A 19,165-nucleotide genomic window follows, 5' to 3' on the forward strand; every position below is an offset into this window, starting at 1 on the left:
CCTTTTTTGTTGTTATATACCTGGATGACTGAGAAAACAAACTTTGTATTCTGCAGCAGGTTAGCCCATCAGTGGGAGCTCAGTAAGATGGCTGCAGCATCACACATTGGACGTGTGGAAATGTGTTTCCATGAGGTTTTCAAACATAAAGCTCTCTTGTGAAAGTGTACCCCTGTGGAAAGAAAATTCAGAACATATTGAAGTTCATAAATTTGATATTTATATACTGGTTGAAAATAGCCCTGTGAGAAATTCATAGTAAATTTTTAAAAAAAGTTCATAGAATTATAATTCAAATAGAAGTTCAAATTATTTCATCCAGAAAGAACTCTGGCTAGCTACTGTAGCTCATTTATAACATGATGGAGTTAAATTCAAAGCAGTCTGCTCCTCAGATAAATAGTGTTAACTTGTTATTTTTATATGAAAGTTTCTGTTCACTTATTATTTTTATATTTGATTGTTTCTGTTCAGTGCCCTGAGACGATTTCTGTTGTGACTTGGCGCTATACAGTATAAATAAACTGAATTGAATTGACATGTCTTTTTTAACTCTGCCTCTAACAAGAATCAGAATTGATAGGAATCAGAATTGAAACAAAGAATCGGAATCCAAACCGGAATCGCTCAAATTCAAACGATGCCCAACCCTAGTCAACATTCAGTTGAGCAAAAAGACATGCAGCCTGTCTCAAACGGCGCAACCACCAAGCTTTAGAACACTACAGATAACATTTAAAGACCTTTTTACTTATCTGCGAAAAAATTAACAAAATAAGTTAAATCAGGCAGGTACATATTTAAAATGAGATCAGTTTCAGTTACTTTATGATGCACTCCTGTCCTTTGATTTCAACAAAAACATGGATAGATTTTGGCGTTAAAACCAAAATCAACTAATGCTTGAAATGAAGTGTGTGTGTGTGTGTGTGTGTGGGGGGGGGGGGTATTGCCCATCCCACCCCCACCATTTAAATGGTAACCAGAGTAGAGGATAACATTTTTTCGGGAGTACCGCGGGTCACGTGATTCCGGCCGGAATCCGGCGGGACCGGAGTCAACCTCATTATAACACACGTGACCGGGATGTGACCGGACTGAAAGCTAACGGGAGCAGACAGGAGCGAGAACCAACCAATAACCAACAATGAAAATGAAACAAACAAACAAACAAAAAACGGGCGCAGCTATTTTGTAATTTTCTTTCAGTAAACCTTCACTTTAACACAAGTCAAAATGACTACATTTCCCAAGAGTCAACTGTTCCAACCATAGCTTTTCACCTAGAGGGTGGGAGGAGCAGCGATGCGGTACCGAGTAGCTGAAAATAGTTTGCAACACAAGGTAAGAAGTAACTGTCTGTCTATTAAACTCACAGAACAGGCAGGAAAGTGTCAAATAACCCTGAACTTGTGTTGGTGCTGTGCTGCTTTAAACATCTCAGCTGCAGTGAGGAGCTGCTGTTTACCGTCAGTAAATAAACTCAAACAGCACATTTTTCTCCACCTTGTCCCTTTCAATTTAAAAATTATGCTCTGCTTTGTTATGTGGGTTTTTAGGTTAAAATCTTCATTATCTGTTGCTGTTTGTAATGTAAAAAAACCAAACTCTTCCTGGTTAAAGTGCACGCATTCTCCGGTAAAAATATTACTATGTTTATATTGTGACGTCCTGCTGGATACTGAAATTGAGGAAAACATGAATAACCATCGCTTTATTGTGTAAATAGTTACTGTCGGCTGTAACCATGTCAGTACAACAACAAACTTGTTTGAGTGAAAGCATTCTTCTGTAAAAATATCCCAGTTTTTATATGAAAGACTGGTTGCATAAATATTATAATAATTGTTTCAGTTTTAGATTCAAGATATGATGTGTACAATTATGCTGTTGTGTTAAATTTTAGGCCAAGAGTTGATTTTTCTCAGTCCATTTCTTCACACCAGGGGTGATTCTAGGAGCCCTTTTTAGGAGTCTTAGCCCCCCAGTGTTGACAATGGCTCTTGGCTTGAACCACGCAGTGTGTATTATCATTAGAATTATTGTAGGGGGGACATATTGGTGCGAGGTCTGTGGGTCCTTCCCCATAACTTTTTGAATAAAGCAGCTGCTATTTCCTGCATTCTGGTGTATTTTAACAGGTTTAAAACATCTATGTTTACCTACATAAGTAAATACTTGATTCAATAACTGTTTTAGAAAGCGGCACAACAAGAAGTAGCACTAAGCTTTTTGTTTGTCTTTAATTTAATTTAATTGTTCTACCTAACACAGGAGGCTGTTAGCTCTGGAAGCAAACTGTTAAACAGCTTTGGACACAAAGACCCTTGTCACACACTTCAACAGAGCAGGTAAGATACATAACATCTTGTAATCTCTGCCTGTGAGGCTGATTAAATAATTATAAAATATGATAAGTGAAATAAATTAAGAAAAATTAAGCTTCTGTAATTTATAATTGCAAATGTCACATTTTCTTGACTTAATTTCAATTGTAAATCTCTTGTTTTTGATCAAATATTTTTTTTCAGAAGAAAGGCCAACAAATTGTAATTTGTAGTCACTGTAACACTATTTTAACTCGTGCACGTCCTCTTTCACTTTTAGGTTCCACAAGGCTCTGGACTGGTCCAGCTGTGGAGAGATGAGGTGGAACACCAGACCTGCGATGGTCCAGTCTGTAAATGAAGCTCTGGAGTCTGGGAAGATGCACGACATCATGCTTCACCCAAACGAGCTCGTTACCTCGACCACATACACTGAACTTCTTGAGGACGTCGTCCAATGTATAATAATGCCTTTAAACATTTTTATTTGTTCTCTTGCATGGTACATTATTTTTCTGTTTTGTTTGTTTGTTTAAACAATTTAAAACATGACAGTGATGTCACTGTTTAAAGGAAACAATTGCTCAATAAATTAGTAAAATGCAACTTGTTGTGTTTGGGTTCTTTCATCTAAGGTAGACATGGTGTGACCCATGGACTGGTTTAGATTTTTTGTTTTTACTGTAACTGACCTTCAAAGATCTAGAAACAAGGACTCAGCAGCTGATCCTCCGTAGAAAACATTATATGGACTACAGGCCATGGATTATTTGTTTTATGACATTTAGTGAAGGTTTTTGTTTGGATTAAGACAATAAATGTCTCTGTAGTGATGTAGGGGATCCTGGTGGGATCCCTGGTTGTATGGGTTACCTTGGGTGCCATACCTTTTACCCTTTTTTTTCTTCTTGCTACTCTACGGTGAAACCAGACGTGTTTTCCCTCTCTGCCCCCCCCCCACCCCCCACCCGCTTCCCTGCTGCGCTCTTTTGTCCTGTGAACCCATAAAAAGGCTCTTTTTTTTCCCTGCATACTTCTTAATTGGAAGGATCAGCTGGTCTCTCAACAAAATCGATCAACTTCTCCCGACAGGAGTCAGGGTAAGGAGGACCCTCTGAACTCTGAAGGACAAATTGGATTCATGATGACGACTAGAATCTATTGTTTGGGTTGGTGGAATCTGGTTGTCTACAAATTTGTGTGGAGGTGTTGAAGCTTGACAGTGCTCGGACTGAATGTGTAGCTGTGACAAGGAATTGGAGCAGCTGTATCAGGACTGTGATCTCCCTGGCAGCACTCATGAATGGTGGAATAATCTGGAGAAGCTGTGAGCTCGACTTTTGGAGTAAAGGATCAATTCAGCTGTTTTGGAGTTTCCATCAGAGAATATGTACCAGCGAGACTTTAAAAGGCAGAAACAACAATTCACGAGTTCTGCCTGACCCAAACTGTGGCCTTGATGCCGGACTTATCTCAACTCCTCCTGGAATGTTTTGAAAATAACAAAGATGCTTTGTCTGTCTCCTCACCCCTCCCTTCCCCAAGGCTGTGGACATGTAACAGAACCTCAACTGAGCTGAAGATGAACGTCACCTCTTATCTGGACAATGGCTGAGGGAGGGCTATGGACTATGCTACGACTTTCCCTGAAAATTCAATGTTTTCACCAGTCTATATGTTCATGTATAACGCCTGTTTATGTTGCTTTGCTGTGGTAGGTTTTTTTGATGCCTCAAATTGTGCCCTGTCTAAGACACGGTGTGAGAGATCTTTTTTTATACCGTCTCTCCTCATGTTTTCTTTCCATTTCTTATCTAAGCAAAATATTATTCTGAATAAGAATAAGAAGGCCGCGCTAATTATTTTAGCCGCAGCTTCGTGCACTACGCCCATCTTCGGACGACTGTACGTACATATTCGCATTGTATCTCGGTGCAATGCCAATAAAGTTTATTCTGATTCTGATTAGGGCGTGCACCCCCCTTCTGGTACATTCGTTCATCCTCTGGTTTCTTGGGAAACCATTTAGGATCTTGTCTGGACCAGGGGGCACTCATCTGTTGTGGTTTGGCTGCTGGGAAATCTCGTTTCCTCTTGCCTTTCTTGGGAGGGGGAGCTTAAGCTTCCATCCCTTCCAATTCTAATGACTGGGAAGGAATCCTCTCACCTGGGAACACCTCAATGGGTGTTTTGGCCTGTGAACGGGCCTCAAAGACGTTCACAGCACAATTTTTTATCTCACTGATGGCTTTTTCTTTGAAATTAGCCATCATCTGCACTGACGTCCTTATGTCAGGGTGGAGATTTTTGCTGAAAACAAACTTAAACGCTTCCTCCTCCTCCATGCCGGTTTCGTTCCTGTAACCAAAATAAGCCTGCAAAATTCTGGAATAATATGCCCTTGGGTGCTCATTCTTACCTTGCATGACCTTGTTGGCGGCTGGGTAACCGCCAGGTCCCGCGCAAGGGGTATACTCTTTGATTAGAGCAGCACACAACAGGCGGTAATCCTTTCTTGTGGCGTCTGGTTGACGCTCTATAAAGGAAAACACCGTCCTGACTGAAGTAAGCCTGATCAAACCTATTTTATCCTCAACTGTAGCGTTGGGATAGCTTCCTAATTGGAAGTCAAGGTCTTGCAGATAGGCCTTAGTGTCGGTCAAACCCAACAGCCCTGGCTCGAAGCGTTGGACATATTTAGCTATTTTTTGCAATACCACTATTGAGAGCAGAGGCTGAGGGTTTGGTGGAGGTGGAACAAAATAATCACGTGGAGGTGGTTCACCAGAATCACGTGGAGGTGGCATAAGGAGATTTTGTGTAGGAGGCACAACAAAATCCCTCTGAGGTGGTGATGGTTGACCTGGACTCTGACCCAGTTTGTCTTCGAGTTCCAGACATCTTTTCTCCTCGTCAGAGATTTTATTTGTTTTTTTTTGGATTTTTTTAGATGGCCTCCCTTCTCCCCTTACAGCCATCCTCTCCACACCATTATTATGAAATATTTATTCTAGTGACTATCTAGTGTAGGTTTTTTTTTTTTTTAATAGGATAGAAAGAAAGAAAAGACAAAGTAAGACTCCAAAATATAAGAAATATACACAAAGAGAGCACACGGCAAAACACCCGGCCACTGTCTGTTCACCTGCAAAGAACATGACAAAACACAGGAACAAAATACATATGTATAAAGAACTTAAAATATTCATGGCTTTGCAGTAAGTTTCCATAAATATATATACCCATACCTACGCCTATATACATACATACATACACATGAATATACATTCATATACATATCTATACATCTACATATAAAGCCTACATAAGCATCCCTGCTTCTATTTGTGTGTGGTTGTGAGCATGCATAAGTGTATAAGGCTTCTCTAATAGAACATTTAATAGTAACTGTGAAGCAGCAGAGACCCGACCCCCAAGACCAGAGGCAGACGAAAAAGGGGGGACCAGAGCCCAAGACCCCAGGAGGGACCCCGACCGCAGAGCCCCCAGGGCCAACCACACAGGACGAACCACTCACCCACCCCCCAGAACGGACCACAGGGGAGAACCGGAAGATCCCCACCAGCGACCACATACAGTGACCCCCCGGGGCCAACAGCGACAAACTCATAGGCCTCCGTCGGAACCTGTCGCACCGATGTAGGTCCAGGTCCGGGCACCGAGGCCCGGGCACCGTGGACTCACACCACCCAGGCCAAGGCCCGACAGGGCCAGAGGACCCGAGCCCCACCAGGCAGAGCCGACACACGCCCAAGCGTCCAGCCCCCGACACCAAGGGCCCCAAGCGCACCGGCAGGCAAGGGCACACCCCACCAGAGGGCCGCGTGATAGGGGCGCGATGCCAAGCACCCCCAGTTGTATCAAAGAGGGGGCAGTCCGAGTCTCGGCCTAACAAATACCCATTCATACACAGACACAATCACACAATCCCAACCTCAGTCTCACATTCACTCACTCAAAGACATACAATAACGATACATTTCATTCTTATTCCCGATACGCACTCTATACCCCCGAGGTCCAAGACATGTACCCGCCCTCTACAGGGGGCAGCCCATGCCCAAACCCAGGAGGTAAACCCATTCATTCTCGAGCGGAGAAGAGCCAATACCCCAGACCCGGCCTAGGCCATGCCCAGCCGACAGGACACCCCCCTACCATGAAGAGGACACGCCACCGACCACCCCACACACCGCCAACAACCAAGCATGCGCCCCCAGCCGACCGCCCGCTAGGCCCCGGCAGCCACCCCGGCCAGCGGGCCAACCATGGCACCCAAGAGCCAAGCTCAGGGGGTCCAAACAACCCCAGGGAGAGCACAGCACCAGCACCGCCCACGGCAACCCCCCAGACCCCGAACCCCCACATAGTCCTGGTCAACACCCGACGGCCTGCCCTTCTCCCGGACCCCACCCCCGGAATGGCAGTCAGGGAACTGGGGGGGAGGAAAAAAAATAAAAAATAAAAAAAAATAAGACCCCGACACATACACCCCCACCCCTAGATGTGCTGTTGATGTGTGTTGTTGTATAGTGCCATTAAAAAGGAAAGAAGAAGGAGCAAAGGCTGGCATGACCCAGTTTGTCTGAGTTCCAGACATCTTTTCCCCTCGTCAGAGATTTTATTTGTGGCTGCGGCAAGTTTTGCCTCACAGGCTGTTAACTGTTCACGTGATGTATGACACTCACTTTGTAAACGCACACCTTGTTGGACTAATGCCGGTTTTTTCAATATGCACTCGTCCCGAGATTTTGATGTTAGCTGCAACTGTTGTTGCAGAACATCATAGTCTGAACACAGTGCTTGGTACTTCAACCCTCCTTCACGCAGCTTTTTCTCATACGAGTCTGCTTGTAACAACAGCTGAGCTCGTGAGAGCTCTTTTTGACGTTGCAATTCATTCTCCCAGGTCTCCTTTTCAAATTGAAACTGTGCCTTGAGTTGTAGACACTCATCAAGTGTTGTTTCGCGGGTCTCTGTCTTGCGCTTCAACTTTATTTCAAGGGCTTCTGTCCTGTTGGCATCAAAGTAATATTCAGCTTTTAGCAAGAGTGCTATTTTAGCTAGCTGTTCGTAGCCTGACTTCTCTATGGCTGCAGAAGTTACACTGCTTGCCTCTTCCTTCAGTTCGTCCAATAAATCTGTTGAGTTCATGCAGTCCACCTGGTCACCATATGGAGATAAGGAATCTGTGAGCAGCTCCAAAGCTCTCTCAAGCCAGTCCTTTTCATCACATGGAACAGCATTAGCATTATCAGCTTTTGTTAAATCTGCCATGGTTGTATTTACTGTTCAGCAAAACCTATCTGGTTAAACCGTCGCAATCTTAAAGTTTTTCAACAGGTAAATGTTTGTATTTAAGTGAGCAGTGAGTTTCACACACCATTTAGCTCAGCGGTTCCATCAACAGTACTGTTATAAGCCAACTTTTCAATAATTGGGCACCTGTTTTAGGTTTTACCCCATGAATATTATAAGTAAATGCTTCCTGTGGCAGTGTTACTTAATATGAGCTTAATTCTAACAGATACAATGAACCAGGCTATTTCAGTGTTTATTTACTCCAATGCACTTAAAATTAATAAACCTACAATATTTTCTAAAAAGTCTGACAGCAACTTTGTAGTTTTAAACGCTCTTAAAGCAGTTTAATTTACCAGAATTTGCTATTTAAAACAGTAACTCATAAACCAAGCTTGATTAACATTTTTATCTACCCACATGCGTCTTTTTAGAAATAAAATGAAAAACGAGTTTGCAGCTCTCAGTTCTGAAAAATTGTTATAGTCTTTTTCAACAGCAGGTGGTGGTGCAAGCTTACTTTTACTGGTAGGAGTCACTGACGACTTCCTGTGAACCGTCCTGTTGACATCCGATCATTAGCCGTTAGCTTCGATTAGCAACCGACGAACACGGTCCAAATCAGCATTTATAGACGGATTTAAAGCTTGAACGTGGCGTTGCTTCAAAAGCACGCTGTTTAGGCAAAAAACTCATCAGGTTAGGACCAATTTTAGGCTATAATTCAGCTTTTGTAACCACTAAGGAAGACTCCGTTTAAAAACAAGCTTCATTTCCGGGGTCAGGTGACTCTACAGACACGTGGACATCGGGGTGGGCTTTTCGCGCTGACGCCAGCGTGAGTGGACGTACACGGCGTTACGTCACCAGTTTCTCAGCAAATCAGAACATTCCAAACAGCGGTCCTCGACCAATCACAGCTCGTGTGTACTCGCCTTAAGCTAGCTGTTAGCTTCAACACTCTGGGCCACAATATCGCCCATTAACGCTTCGAAAATGCACAATTAACTGTGGGAATGTAGCGAATCAGCATAGAAGCAGCTCTGAGTCGGCGCTCAGTTTCACAGACAGCGTCTCACCATTTAAAACACGACTCGTCCGAGTCCAATAAACAGAACCGGGTCGGACCGCAGAACCCCCCGTCTTGAAAGAGTTCCAAACAGAATGATGCATTTTTCTCTCTGCTTACAGCTTAATCACACACACAGAATGACAATTCCCAGCTTCAAAATGAACATCAACACAATTCTGTATCTTTCTTAACACCACAGCCGTGAAATATGTCTTTACCAAGGTCAAAACTTGGGACTTTTCATATGCCAACACGAATCGTTTTCCACATTATCACAATATCTCAGGGCACACATATAATTGATCTCTTCAGAAACATGTACGAGCCACCAAAATGTAGTGATGTAGGGACAGCTTTCGCTGTAACATACTACTAATTAATTATTCTTAAAGCTAGTTTAAGCACAAAGAATATTAATTGTTTAATCAACACGGATTCTTTCTTTTTCGAGTTAAATTTCTGCCATGTGACCAAGATACTTGTGGAGTTGAGTGTATAATTAGTGACTTGAGACGCCATTTGATCTTTGACCCATCAGAATAAATGCGGTCATTTATTTAACAGAATCAAAATTTAACATCAAACATGTACACATTGATTTGTTGATCTGTTTATGATTAATAAACTTGGCACAATTTACTAAACAAGACAACAGAAGATTACTGATTGAGACTGATTCATCTCTGAAGGCATCTAGCTTGATTTACTGGCGAATAGAAGTTTAAGAGAAGGAATAGATTTAAAGAGGAGGTTTAAATGGAGGAAAGTTATGTGTTGAACCAGAACATGGCACCCTTCCTCCGAATCCAGCTCAGCCCTCCGGTACACTTCAGGGTGTCAACGGCTTGTTACTTGAGATGGTGGATACTTCCACTCCGGAACAGAGGTCCATTGACACGCTCCCTTTTCAGCGTCTCTGGTCAGAGTAGCTGGGGTCGTCGGAAGTCGTGACGAAGTACTCAGTTCAACAGAATACGCTTCCTTAGAAGTTGAGCATTTATTGCTCGGGTTGAGTCACAGCCGAGGCAGGCTGTGACTACGCTGGAATGGACGGACCCTTGGCACATGGTCAAATCCATCAGCTACTTAGTTCAGCTGTAAGCCTCCATCAGACTGAGTATCATCTTCGACTGAAAGTTCCAGGAAGACTGGAAAAGACTGAAGACTTGGAAGACTCGTGAAGACCTAATAGTTCCAAGAAGTGTTGCCTTTTAAAGGGTATCCACTTCCTGTCACTTGGTACTTCCTGAATGGTTGAAACAACTAGCAGGGGTGTAGTTTTAGTGATGTCAGAGGGTTATTAGAAGTCAGGAGACAGCAGAAATGTTTTAAGAACGGTTAGTACAGACAGAGAAATATTTTGAACAATGAGACAGGTGACAGCCAGTTCGTATTTACTGTCTGAGAGTTTTAAAAACAAGGCACTTTGTTCTCATAACTTGTCTCTGACTTTCGCCCTCAAATCCACTACTCCTCATTCAGACAGAAGACTAAATGCACACTTACTTCGTAAATAGACATTTAACTGTATGATCCAAGTCTAATGAGGTTTAAAAATCATTAATACTGTTTCACAGTTGATTTAAATGAGTGGTTTACTTCAACATTTAGAAATGGTATGAACTAAACACACTTTTGATTATCAAGATATTGTAAAATAGTTAATGATAATATAAAAAAGAAGAGTGTTCTTTCAATTGATTAATTCAGGATACAATTAAATAGTCTCTTGATGAGCTAATTTGTATTTCTGGATTCAAATCAATGAAATAACAGTTCCTGTCCCCTGAAGTTCCTCAGAGACAGATCGATGTCGGAGATCTAGTTCACTACATCTCTATTTCACCACAGATTAACTGTTCCTGTTGCCATATCTTTTGAAATAAAACTACAGAACACAAAGTAATTTAAACAGGAATGGGTAGAAGATCAAATCAAATTAAAAAAATACAGGAGCAGGACAGGAGTGGGAGTGATTCTGAACAGGAGCAGGACAGGAGCAGGAGTCACGTTACCAGGAGTGGGACAGGACAGGACTATTTTTTTTTTAACTCTGGACTAGGATTGGGACAGGTCAGGATTTTTTCTGGGGGACCAGGACAGGACAGGAGTGAAAATCCACTCCTGTGTCATCCTCTAAACCAGAGGCAGTCTTTTTTTGTTGTTGCATAATGGTATACGTAGAGAGCTGTCGTGAGATGGTGGTGGTAGGACCGAAGTTGCAGGCAGACACGGGGAAGCTCGAAAGGTAAAATAAGAAATAATGTTTAATAATTGAAAACAAAAGCCGACATGGCAGCAAAACTTACCAAGTGGATGAGGAGACCCGGGGGAAGACAGGAACAGGAAGCCATACCAGACAATGAGGAACACAGAGACGCAGACTTACCGGTTTATACAAACGTTAATGACAGACAATGACAAACACCTGGGGCACAAACACCCAGGAACAGGTGGGGGCGGCAGGAGATAGGACAGACCACAAGAGGGAAACACACAAAGAAATACCAATCCTCACAAAAGCAAGCAGGAGGCAGAAGTAGCCTGTACTTAAATTAAGGAAGGATTATACCGGTTAATCTATACTTGTTCAATGTATTCTACATGTTGTTGTTGCTTGTTGTTTGTGCACTTGAAAATTTGTCAACTCTATAATTTTCTATATTTCTGCATAAATATGACCTAAAACATCCTCAGATTTTCACACAAGTCCTCACATATTTGTGAGTGATAAAAGTATGTGAACCTTTGCCTTCAGTATCTGCAGGAATGCTGTTTTCATTTCTCCAAACATAACTCTTAATTTAAACCAAAAAGTTTCATTTTGATCTCATCGTCCACAAAACATTCTTCCAACAGCCTTCTGACTTGTCCACGTGATCTTTAGCAAACTGCAGATCTCCAATATTGATATTAGGAGACTAATGTCGATAACCGATATAATGGCTGGAATTATTTTTAGCTTTGTCCAACCCCAAGAATCTAAATACCATAACTGCCAATCTGTAGAACGCACCGGAGGGTAAGCCACGCACACTATTTAAATTAAAATGTTGGTTACGTACTGTAACCCCAGGTTCTATGAGTATAGGCGTAGCCCTTTAAGGCCCTCGCTAGTGGGTTTTATCCCGTCACGCGAAGCGTAGCACTGAAAACTTTAGTTCACGCCCACCTGTTGTGTGGGCCTCACCTGGTCCGTATAAATTACGTTTAGAGTGGGTAATCGGCTCCCAAATAGCTTTTTTCTTCAGCCATTTAGGAACCAGTGAGCCCCAGAGCTTAAAGGGCTACGCCTATAGAGCACCATCCCTCCATGGCAGTTTCCACAGTCAATCCGACAACAGATGTCGCAGGTTTGGGCACCACGGGGTGCTCACGCGCTCGGGAGCTACGAGAATGGCTGACAGTCCTTCCTCCCAGACTCGGTTCAGAAACTGTGATAGTAGAGGGACTGGAGGAAATGCGTTGAGGAGCATTTTGGGCCACGGGCTGTGGGCAAAAGCGTCCACTCCCAACGGTGGGTTGTCCCTTGGGCTCAGTGAGAACCATAGTTGACACTGGGCATTCTCCCGTGTGGCAAACAGATGCCCTGCTGCTCTCCCAAACCGTTTCCAAATCTGAAAAATCAGCTCTGGATGGGGACTCCAGTCTCCGTGGCACGGACTGCCCCTGGACATTATGTCCGCTCCTCTGTTCAGGACGCCGGGGATGTACACTGCTCTGATGGAGAGCAGGTTTGGTCTGCCCAACACAGCAGCTACCTCGCAATGCGTAACAGTTGAGCAGAGCACAGGCCCCCCTGCCGGTTTATGTAAGTTGCAGTCACTTTGTTGTCTGTGTGAATCAGAACATGTTGATTCTGCAACAGGGAACAAAATGCTGAATCATATTCAAAACCGTGAGACATTCCAAAACGTTTATATTAGCTGATGTGTGAGGTGGCCACAGTGCCTCCACCGCCTGAGACAGGCACGTTCCTTCCCAGTCTGACAGGGACGCGTCTGTGAAAACTGAGACGTGTGACGTAGGCCTGTTGATAGGAACTCCCTCCGACAGAGTGAGAGGGTTTCCCCAGTGCTTCAGGTCGGTTCCCACGGAGGGGGCCACAGAGATCATCCGCCTCTTCTGACATACCGGATCTATATACAGACGAGCAAACCAACTCTGAAGACTTCTCATGTGGAGTAAGCCCAGCGGAATCACAGCGTGAGCCGACGACATCGTTCCCAGCAGTTTGATGATGGAAACGGCTGTTACTACTCTGCTGGGTTTTACACAGCGGAGCTGGTCTTTTAGAGCTTCGGTTCTCATCTGTGATAAGCGGGCCCTCATAGTGACCGAGTTTAGCTCCACTCCCAAGTAAACGATCATCTGGGCTGGGAGAACAGAACACCAGTTTATGGTGAAACCCAGGATTAACAGGTGTGACGTCAGCGCTTTGGTTTGCGCAGCTGCTTCCTGCCTGGATCGGGTCAGCAGCAGCAGATCGTCCAGGTAGAAAAGAATTCTCATCCCTGCTCTGTGTAGCGGCTGCAGCGCCGTCTCCTCGCATTTTGAAAATGTACGTGGTGCGAGGGAGTAGCCGAACGGGAGCCTGTTGTACTGGTACTGGGTCCCTTGGAAGGAGAAGCGCAGGAACTTTCTGTGTTTTGGAATGATTGGAAAGTGAAAATAGGAGTCTTTGAGATATATGGAAGTAAACCAGTCGTTCTGGTGAATATTTTCTAACAACTGTCTGGATGTCAGCATGTGGAACTGTCTCTCCATGATCAACTTGTTGAATACGGATAAGTCCAAAATGGGTCTCATTCCTCTGGTCCTTTTCAGAACCAGGAAGTAACGTGAGTAAAACCCTGTATTTTTCTCTCCATTGGGAACCCTGGAAATTACATTTTTTATCAGTATTTCCTAAACTTCTGCGTGGAGAGACGAGATCTGTTCTGGAGATGACAGAACCATCTCTATAATCCCTCTGAACAGTGGGGGTTGAGCTGCGAACTGCAGCGTGTAACCTCTGCTGATCTGACGGTCCATCCATCTGTCCAGGGAGCACACTCGTTACCACTCTGCGTAACGATCAGGGAGCGGGCATGCGTTTTTGTGTTGTGTCATGTCTTTTACAGCTGTCAGCCAAGTCAAAGCCCTCACCGCCGTCTCCCGCTCCGGAGATTCTCCTGGGGTGACCTAAGGGGGGGTGGGCGCTCGCAGAAAGGGCCCTGGAAGCGCCTCTGTCTGTGCTCAGGCTGCGGGCTTACATCAGCGTTGATGTGAGCTGACGCGCGCTGTGGAGAGGCGTGAACGCCCTTAGAAATGCGGCGCCGTTTGGGTGACGACTGCAGCTGTCATGGGGAAACACGTTTGTTCCTGCTGCGGTCAGAAAAATCAGAACACAACCTGTGCTGAGAGCGAGGTTTTCTTCTGGACTCGGTCTGCTGAAAAAAGTAATTTTTAGCTGCTGTGTCAAGCGAGCATTTTGTGTGTTTTCCTGAGCAGCGGTGACTTTTAAAAACCTGTTTTGAGGTTACCGGCTCGTTTTGTGTGGAGGATGTGTGAAGAGAGGCAGCTATGAGATCATTCGATCTGACAGTCAGGCTGGAATCAGACACTTTATTCTCTGAATGATGTTTTCGTTTTATTTTAAAATTTGTATCTTCATTACACACACACACATCCTCCGCAAGGAGTCATTTCTGACATCTTCTCCCCCGTGAGCACTGCGGCTGGTTTTTCCAGGGCGGTGCCTGTTGGCGGTCTCTGGGGAAATGCTGCGCCGCTGGTTGCTGCGATGAGAAGGACTGTTCTCTGGCGGGAGGGGCCGGCAGCGGAGCGGGGGGGACTGGGTGAGGCCCACACAACAGGTGGGCGTGGACGAAAGTTTTCAGTGCTACGCTTCACGTGACGGGATAAAACCCACTAGCGAGGACCTTAAAGGGCTACGCCTATACGAAATAGAACTCAATTTTGTACATAAACAAGATGCACCTGTGTATATGCCGCAGGACATTCACTGAAATAAATCTCTTTCTTAAATAAATCATAACTACTCATTGACATCTGGCAGGGTTATATTTTTAAGTAACTTTTAACACATTAAGGCTTTGAAAAACATTCACGTCAACATCAGTCAATGTGAGTGAGGCCTTCAGCTGCCTTTATTCTGCTGGGGGACTTCAATTCCCACGTGGGTAATGACAGTGTGACATGGAGGGGTGTGATTGGGAGGAACGACCTCTCTGATCTGAACCCGAGTGGTGTTCTGTTGTTGGACTTCTGTGCTAGTCATAGTTTTTCCATCACAAACACCATGTTCGAACATAAGGGTGTCCATAAGTGCACTTGGCACCAGGACGCCCTAGGTCGTAGATCGATGATAGACTTCATAGTCGTGTCATCTGATTTGCAGCCGTTTGTTTTGGACACTCGGGTGAAGAGAGGAGCTGAGCTGTCAACTGATCACCACCTGGTAGTGAGTTGGATCAGATGGCGGGGAAGATGCCAGACAGACCTGGTACATCCAAACATGTAGTGAGGGTTTGCTGGGAATGCTTGGCAGAAGAACCCGTCAGAGAGATCTTCAACTCGCACCTCCGAGAGAGCTTTAACCGCATCCCTGCTGAGGTGGGGGACAATGAGTCTAAGTGGGCCATGTTCCGCACCTCGCTTGTTGAGGTGGCTGCCTTGAGCTGTGGCCGCAAGGTTGTCGGTGCTTCTCGTCAAGGCCATCCACAAACTCGGTAGTGGACACCCCGGGTTAGGGAGGCTGTCAAGCTGAAGAAGGAGTCCTATTGGGCCTTGTTGGCCAGTGGGACTCTGGAGGCAGCTGAGGAGTACTGGAGGGCCAAGCGGTCCGCAGCCTTGGCTGTTTCTGAGGCAAAAGCTCGGATGTGGGAAGAGTTCGGTGAGACCTTGGATAATGACTCACGGTTGGCTCCGAGAAGATTCTGGCAAACCATCAGACGGCTGAGGAGGGGAAAGCAGCACTTTACTAACACTGTATTCAGTGAAGGTGGGTTGCTGTTGACCTCAACCAGTGATGTTGTCGGGAGGTGGAAGGAATACTTCTCGGACCTTCTCAATCAGCACGTCTTCTATGGAGGAAGCTGAGTCGGGGGACTTTGGGATTGATGCATCCATAACTGTGGCTGAAGTCGCCAAGGTAGTTAAAAAGCTCCAAGGCGGCAGGGCTCCGGGAGTGGATGAGATTCACCCTGATTTTCTTAAGGCTCTGGATGTTGTGGGGCTTTCTTGGTTGACATGCCTTTGCAACGTCGCATGGACATCAGGGACAGTGCCACTGGATTGGCAAACTGGGGTGGTAGTTCCCCTCTGGAGGGTGTGCTCCAATTATAGGGGCATCACTCTCCTCAGCCTCCCTGGTAAGGTCTATTCAGGGGTACTGGAGAAGCGAGTCCGATCGTTGGTCAAACCTCAGATCCAGGAGGAACAATGTGGGTTCCGTCCTGGCCGTGGAACACTGGATCAGCTCTTTACCCTCACTAGGGCCCTTGAGAGGTCATGGGAGTTTGCCCATCCAGTCTACATGTGTTTTGTGGATTTGGAGAAGGCATTTGACCATGTTCCTCGAGGTACACTGTTGGGGGTGCTCCGTGAGTATGGGATTGGTGGCCCGTTGCTACGGGCTGTTCAGTCCCTATACAAGTGGTGTGAGAGCTTGGTTTGCATTGCCGGCAGTAAGTCGGACCTCTTAAGGGTGAGAGTTGGGACTCTGCCAGGGCTGCCCGTTGTCACCGATTCTGCTCATAACTTTTATGGACAGAATTTCTCGGTGCAGCCAATGGGCGGAGAGTGGCCTCAGGATTCCATCTCTGCTCTTTGCAGATGATGTGGTCCTGTTGGCGTCATCGTGCCGTGATCTTCAGCTCTCACTGGAGCAGTTCGCAGCAGAGTGTTAAGTAGCTGGGACGAGAATCAGCACCTCCAAATCTGAGGCCATGGTCTTCAACCGGAAAAGGGTGGATTGCTCTCTCCAGATCGAGGGTGAGGTTCTGCCTCAAGTGGAGGAGTTCAAGTATCTCGGGGTTTTTTCACGAGTGAGGGAAGAATGGAGCGTGAGACCGACAGACGGATTGGTGCAGCATCTGCAGTATTGCGGACTCTGTACCAGTTCGTTGTGGTGAAGAGAGAGCTGAGCTGTAAGGCAAACTCTCTGTTTACCAGTTGGTCTACGTTCCTACCCTCACCTATGGTCACGAGCTCTGGGTAATGACCGAAAGAATGAGATCATGGATACAGCCGGTTGAAATGAGTTTCCTCCGCAGGGTAGCTGGATTCTCCCTTAGAGATAGGGTGAGAAGTTCGGTTATCCGGGAGAGACTCCGAGTAGAACCGCTGCTCTTCCACATTGAGAGGAGCCAGTTGAGGTGGTTCGGGCATCTGCTAAGGATGCCCCCTGGACGCCTCCCTTGGGAGGTGCTTCGGGCATGTCCGACTGGGAGGAGGCCCCGGGGAAGACCCAGGACACGTTGGAGAGACTATGGTCGTTTTCACACTAGATAGTCCGGTAGACTCGGTTCGGTTCGGGACCAATATTCATGAGCTTTTCTTTACATTTGAGCTGGTGCGTTTGCATTCACACTGCACTGTGCAGTCGAGTCAACCTGTTGAACCAACCTATTGCCCCGCTCGCCTGTGGGGGCGCTGCACCAAGAACTACTGAAAGAAACGACACAAAAACCTCTGAAGACACGTCTTCTTCTTCTTCTGTAAATAAAAATAAAAACGAAGTGGCATCAAGTTTTAGCAGTTTTAGGAGTTATATTTTGTCATTTTTCAAAAATGGACTTAGCATGAGCAGAAGATGAGACAGAAGACCATGGAGAATATTGTTTTTCACACAAGGCAGCTGACGGCTCCATATAAGGTCAGAGAAATGCGTGTTTGTTTACCCTGCAGAGCGGGGCTCGGTCTGTTTACATTCACACTGTACTCGAACCGCGCTGGAGTTCGCTTCTACCGGACCGAGACCTAGGTTTTAGCCCGGGTCAGAGTTCGCCTTTTTGTTCCGTGACAGAGTTCGATGGTGCGCGTTCACACCTCCCTAAACGAGCCGGACTTTCTAGGAAAACGAGCTAGAGTTCGATTAAAGCGGACTAAACAGGGCTAGTGTGAATGCACACTAAGTCTCTCATTGGCCTGGGAACGCCTTGGAATCCTCCCAGAAGAGCTGGAAGAGGTGGTTGTGGAAAGAGATGTCTGGGCCTCCCTGCTCAAGGTGCTGCCCCTGCGACCCGACTTCGGAACAAGCGGAAGATAATGGATGATTTTGTACATAAACAAGATGCACCTGTCTATATGCCGCAGGTCATTCACAGAAATAAATCTTTTTCTAAAACAAACCATAACTACTCACTGACACTTGGCAGGGTTATATTTTTAAGTAACTTTTAACACCTTAAGGCTTCAAAAAACATTCACATCAACATCAGTCAATGTGAGAGAGGCCTTCAGCTGCTTAGAAGTTACCCTGGGGTCCTTTGTGACCTCACCGATACGCATTGTTCTTGGAGTGATCTTTGTTGGTCCACCACTCCTGATATAGTAACAATGCACTTGAATCTAAAAAAGTTAAATCTGGTCCTCTGGACATTCAAAAAAACAAAACAAAGCAAATCAACAAGTACCAGGTACTCTGGTTTCCTCCCACAGACCAAAAACAACCGTCAAGGTGTCCCTGTGATGGGCTAGAGACCTGTCCAGGTGTCCCTGTGATGGGCTAGAGACCTGTCCAGGTGTCCCTGTGATGGGCTAGAGACCTGTCCAGGTGTCCTGTGATGGGCTAGAGACCTGTCCAGGGTGTTCCCACCTCACACACAGTGACTGCTGAATATGGACACCAGTGACCCCACGACCCAAAAAGGAAGAGGCGGGTAAAGATAATGGATGGATGGATGGATGGATGGATGGATGGATGGATGGATAATAAGGACAATCTTTTTAAAAAAATTTGGTTATATCATAAAACATGGAATTCAGAGAGATAATAAATATTAATAACATTAAAGCAGATTTTACAGGCCCATACTTTTTCAAATCACAACTGTTTGTGAACCTGCAGGTCTGGATCTCCAGTATCTGGTCCTTCAAGTGACAGCTGATGTTTAGTGTTAAAAAGGTGAGATACTCACAAAGAAAATGACGTTGAAGAGGAACAGGAAGTATTTGCTTGCCATCAAGCAGCCTTTGCCCATCTTGCTTTATCTGCAAACAGAAAGAAAAAACAAATTACTACCAACTCAGGAACACGGCTCTGCTTTAACTGGGTGGATGAGCTTCCTGAGAAGAAGTGCTGACAGATGATGGAAGGAGCACAGACTGTGTGCTTAAATTGGTCTGGATGATCACAACCATGGCTGAGGGGGTCAAATCTTTAGGATTACACCCACAAAACCTTTCCAGCCTCAATCTGTGAGCATGTGGAGGAGGG

The 19,165-nt window shown here is 45.4% G+C and overlaps 1 protein-coding gene across 1 annotated transcript in view; it reads right to left on the reverse strand.

The window, feature by feature from the left end:
• Positions 1-18,911, reverse strand: part of LOC119424930 (CD82 antigen) — an 88,929-nt gene extending 70,018 nt beyond the window's left edge. The window contains exon 1 of the mRNA XM_037692454.1: positions 18,867-18,911. Within this exon, the coding sequence (XP_037548382.1) occupies positions 18,867-18,911 (45 nt within the window). The remainder of the gene's footprint in view (positions 1-18,866) is intronic.
• Positions 18,912-19,165: the final 254 nt, after the last annotated feature.

Source organism: Nematolebias whitei, chromosome 2, assembly GCF_014905685.2.
Source record: "Nematolebias whitei isolate Nwh7 chromosome 2, NemWhi1, whole genome shotgun sequence".
Taxonomy (NCBI): domain Eukaryota; kingdom Metazoa; phylum Chordata; class Actinopteri; order Cyprinodontiformes; family Rivulidae; genus Nematolebias; species Nematolebias whitei.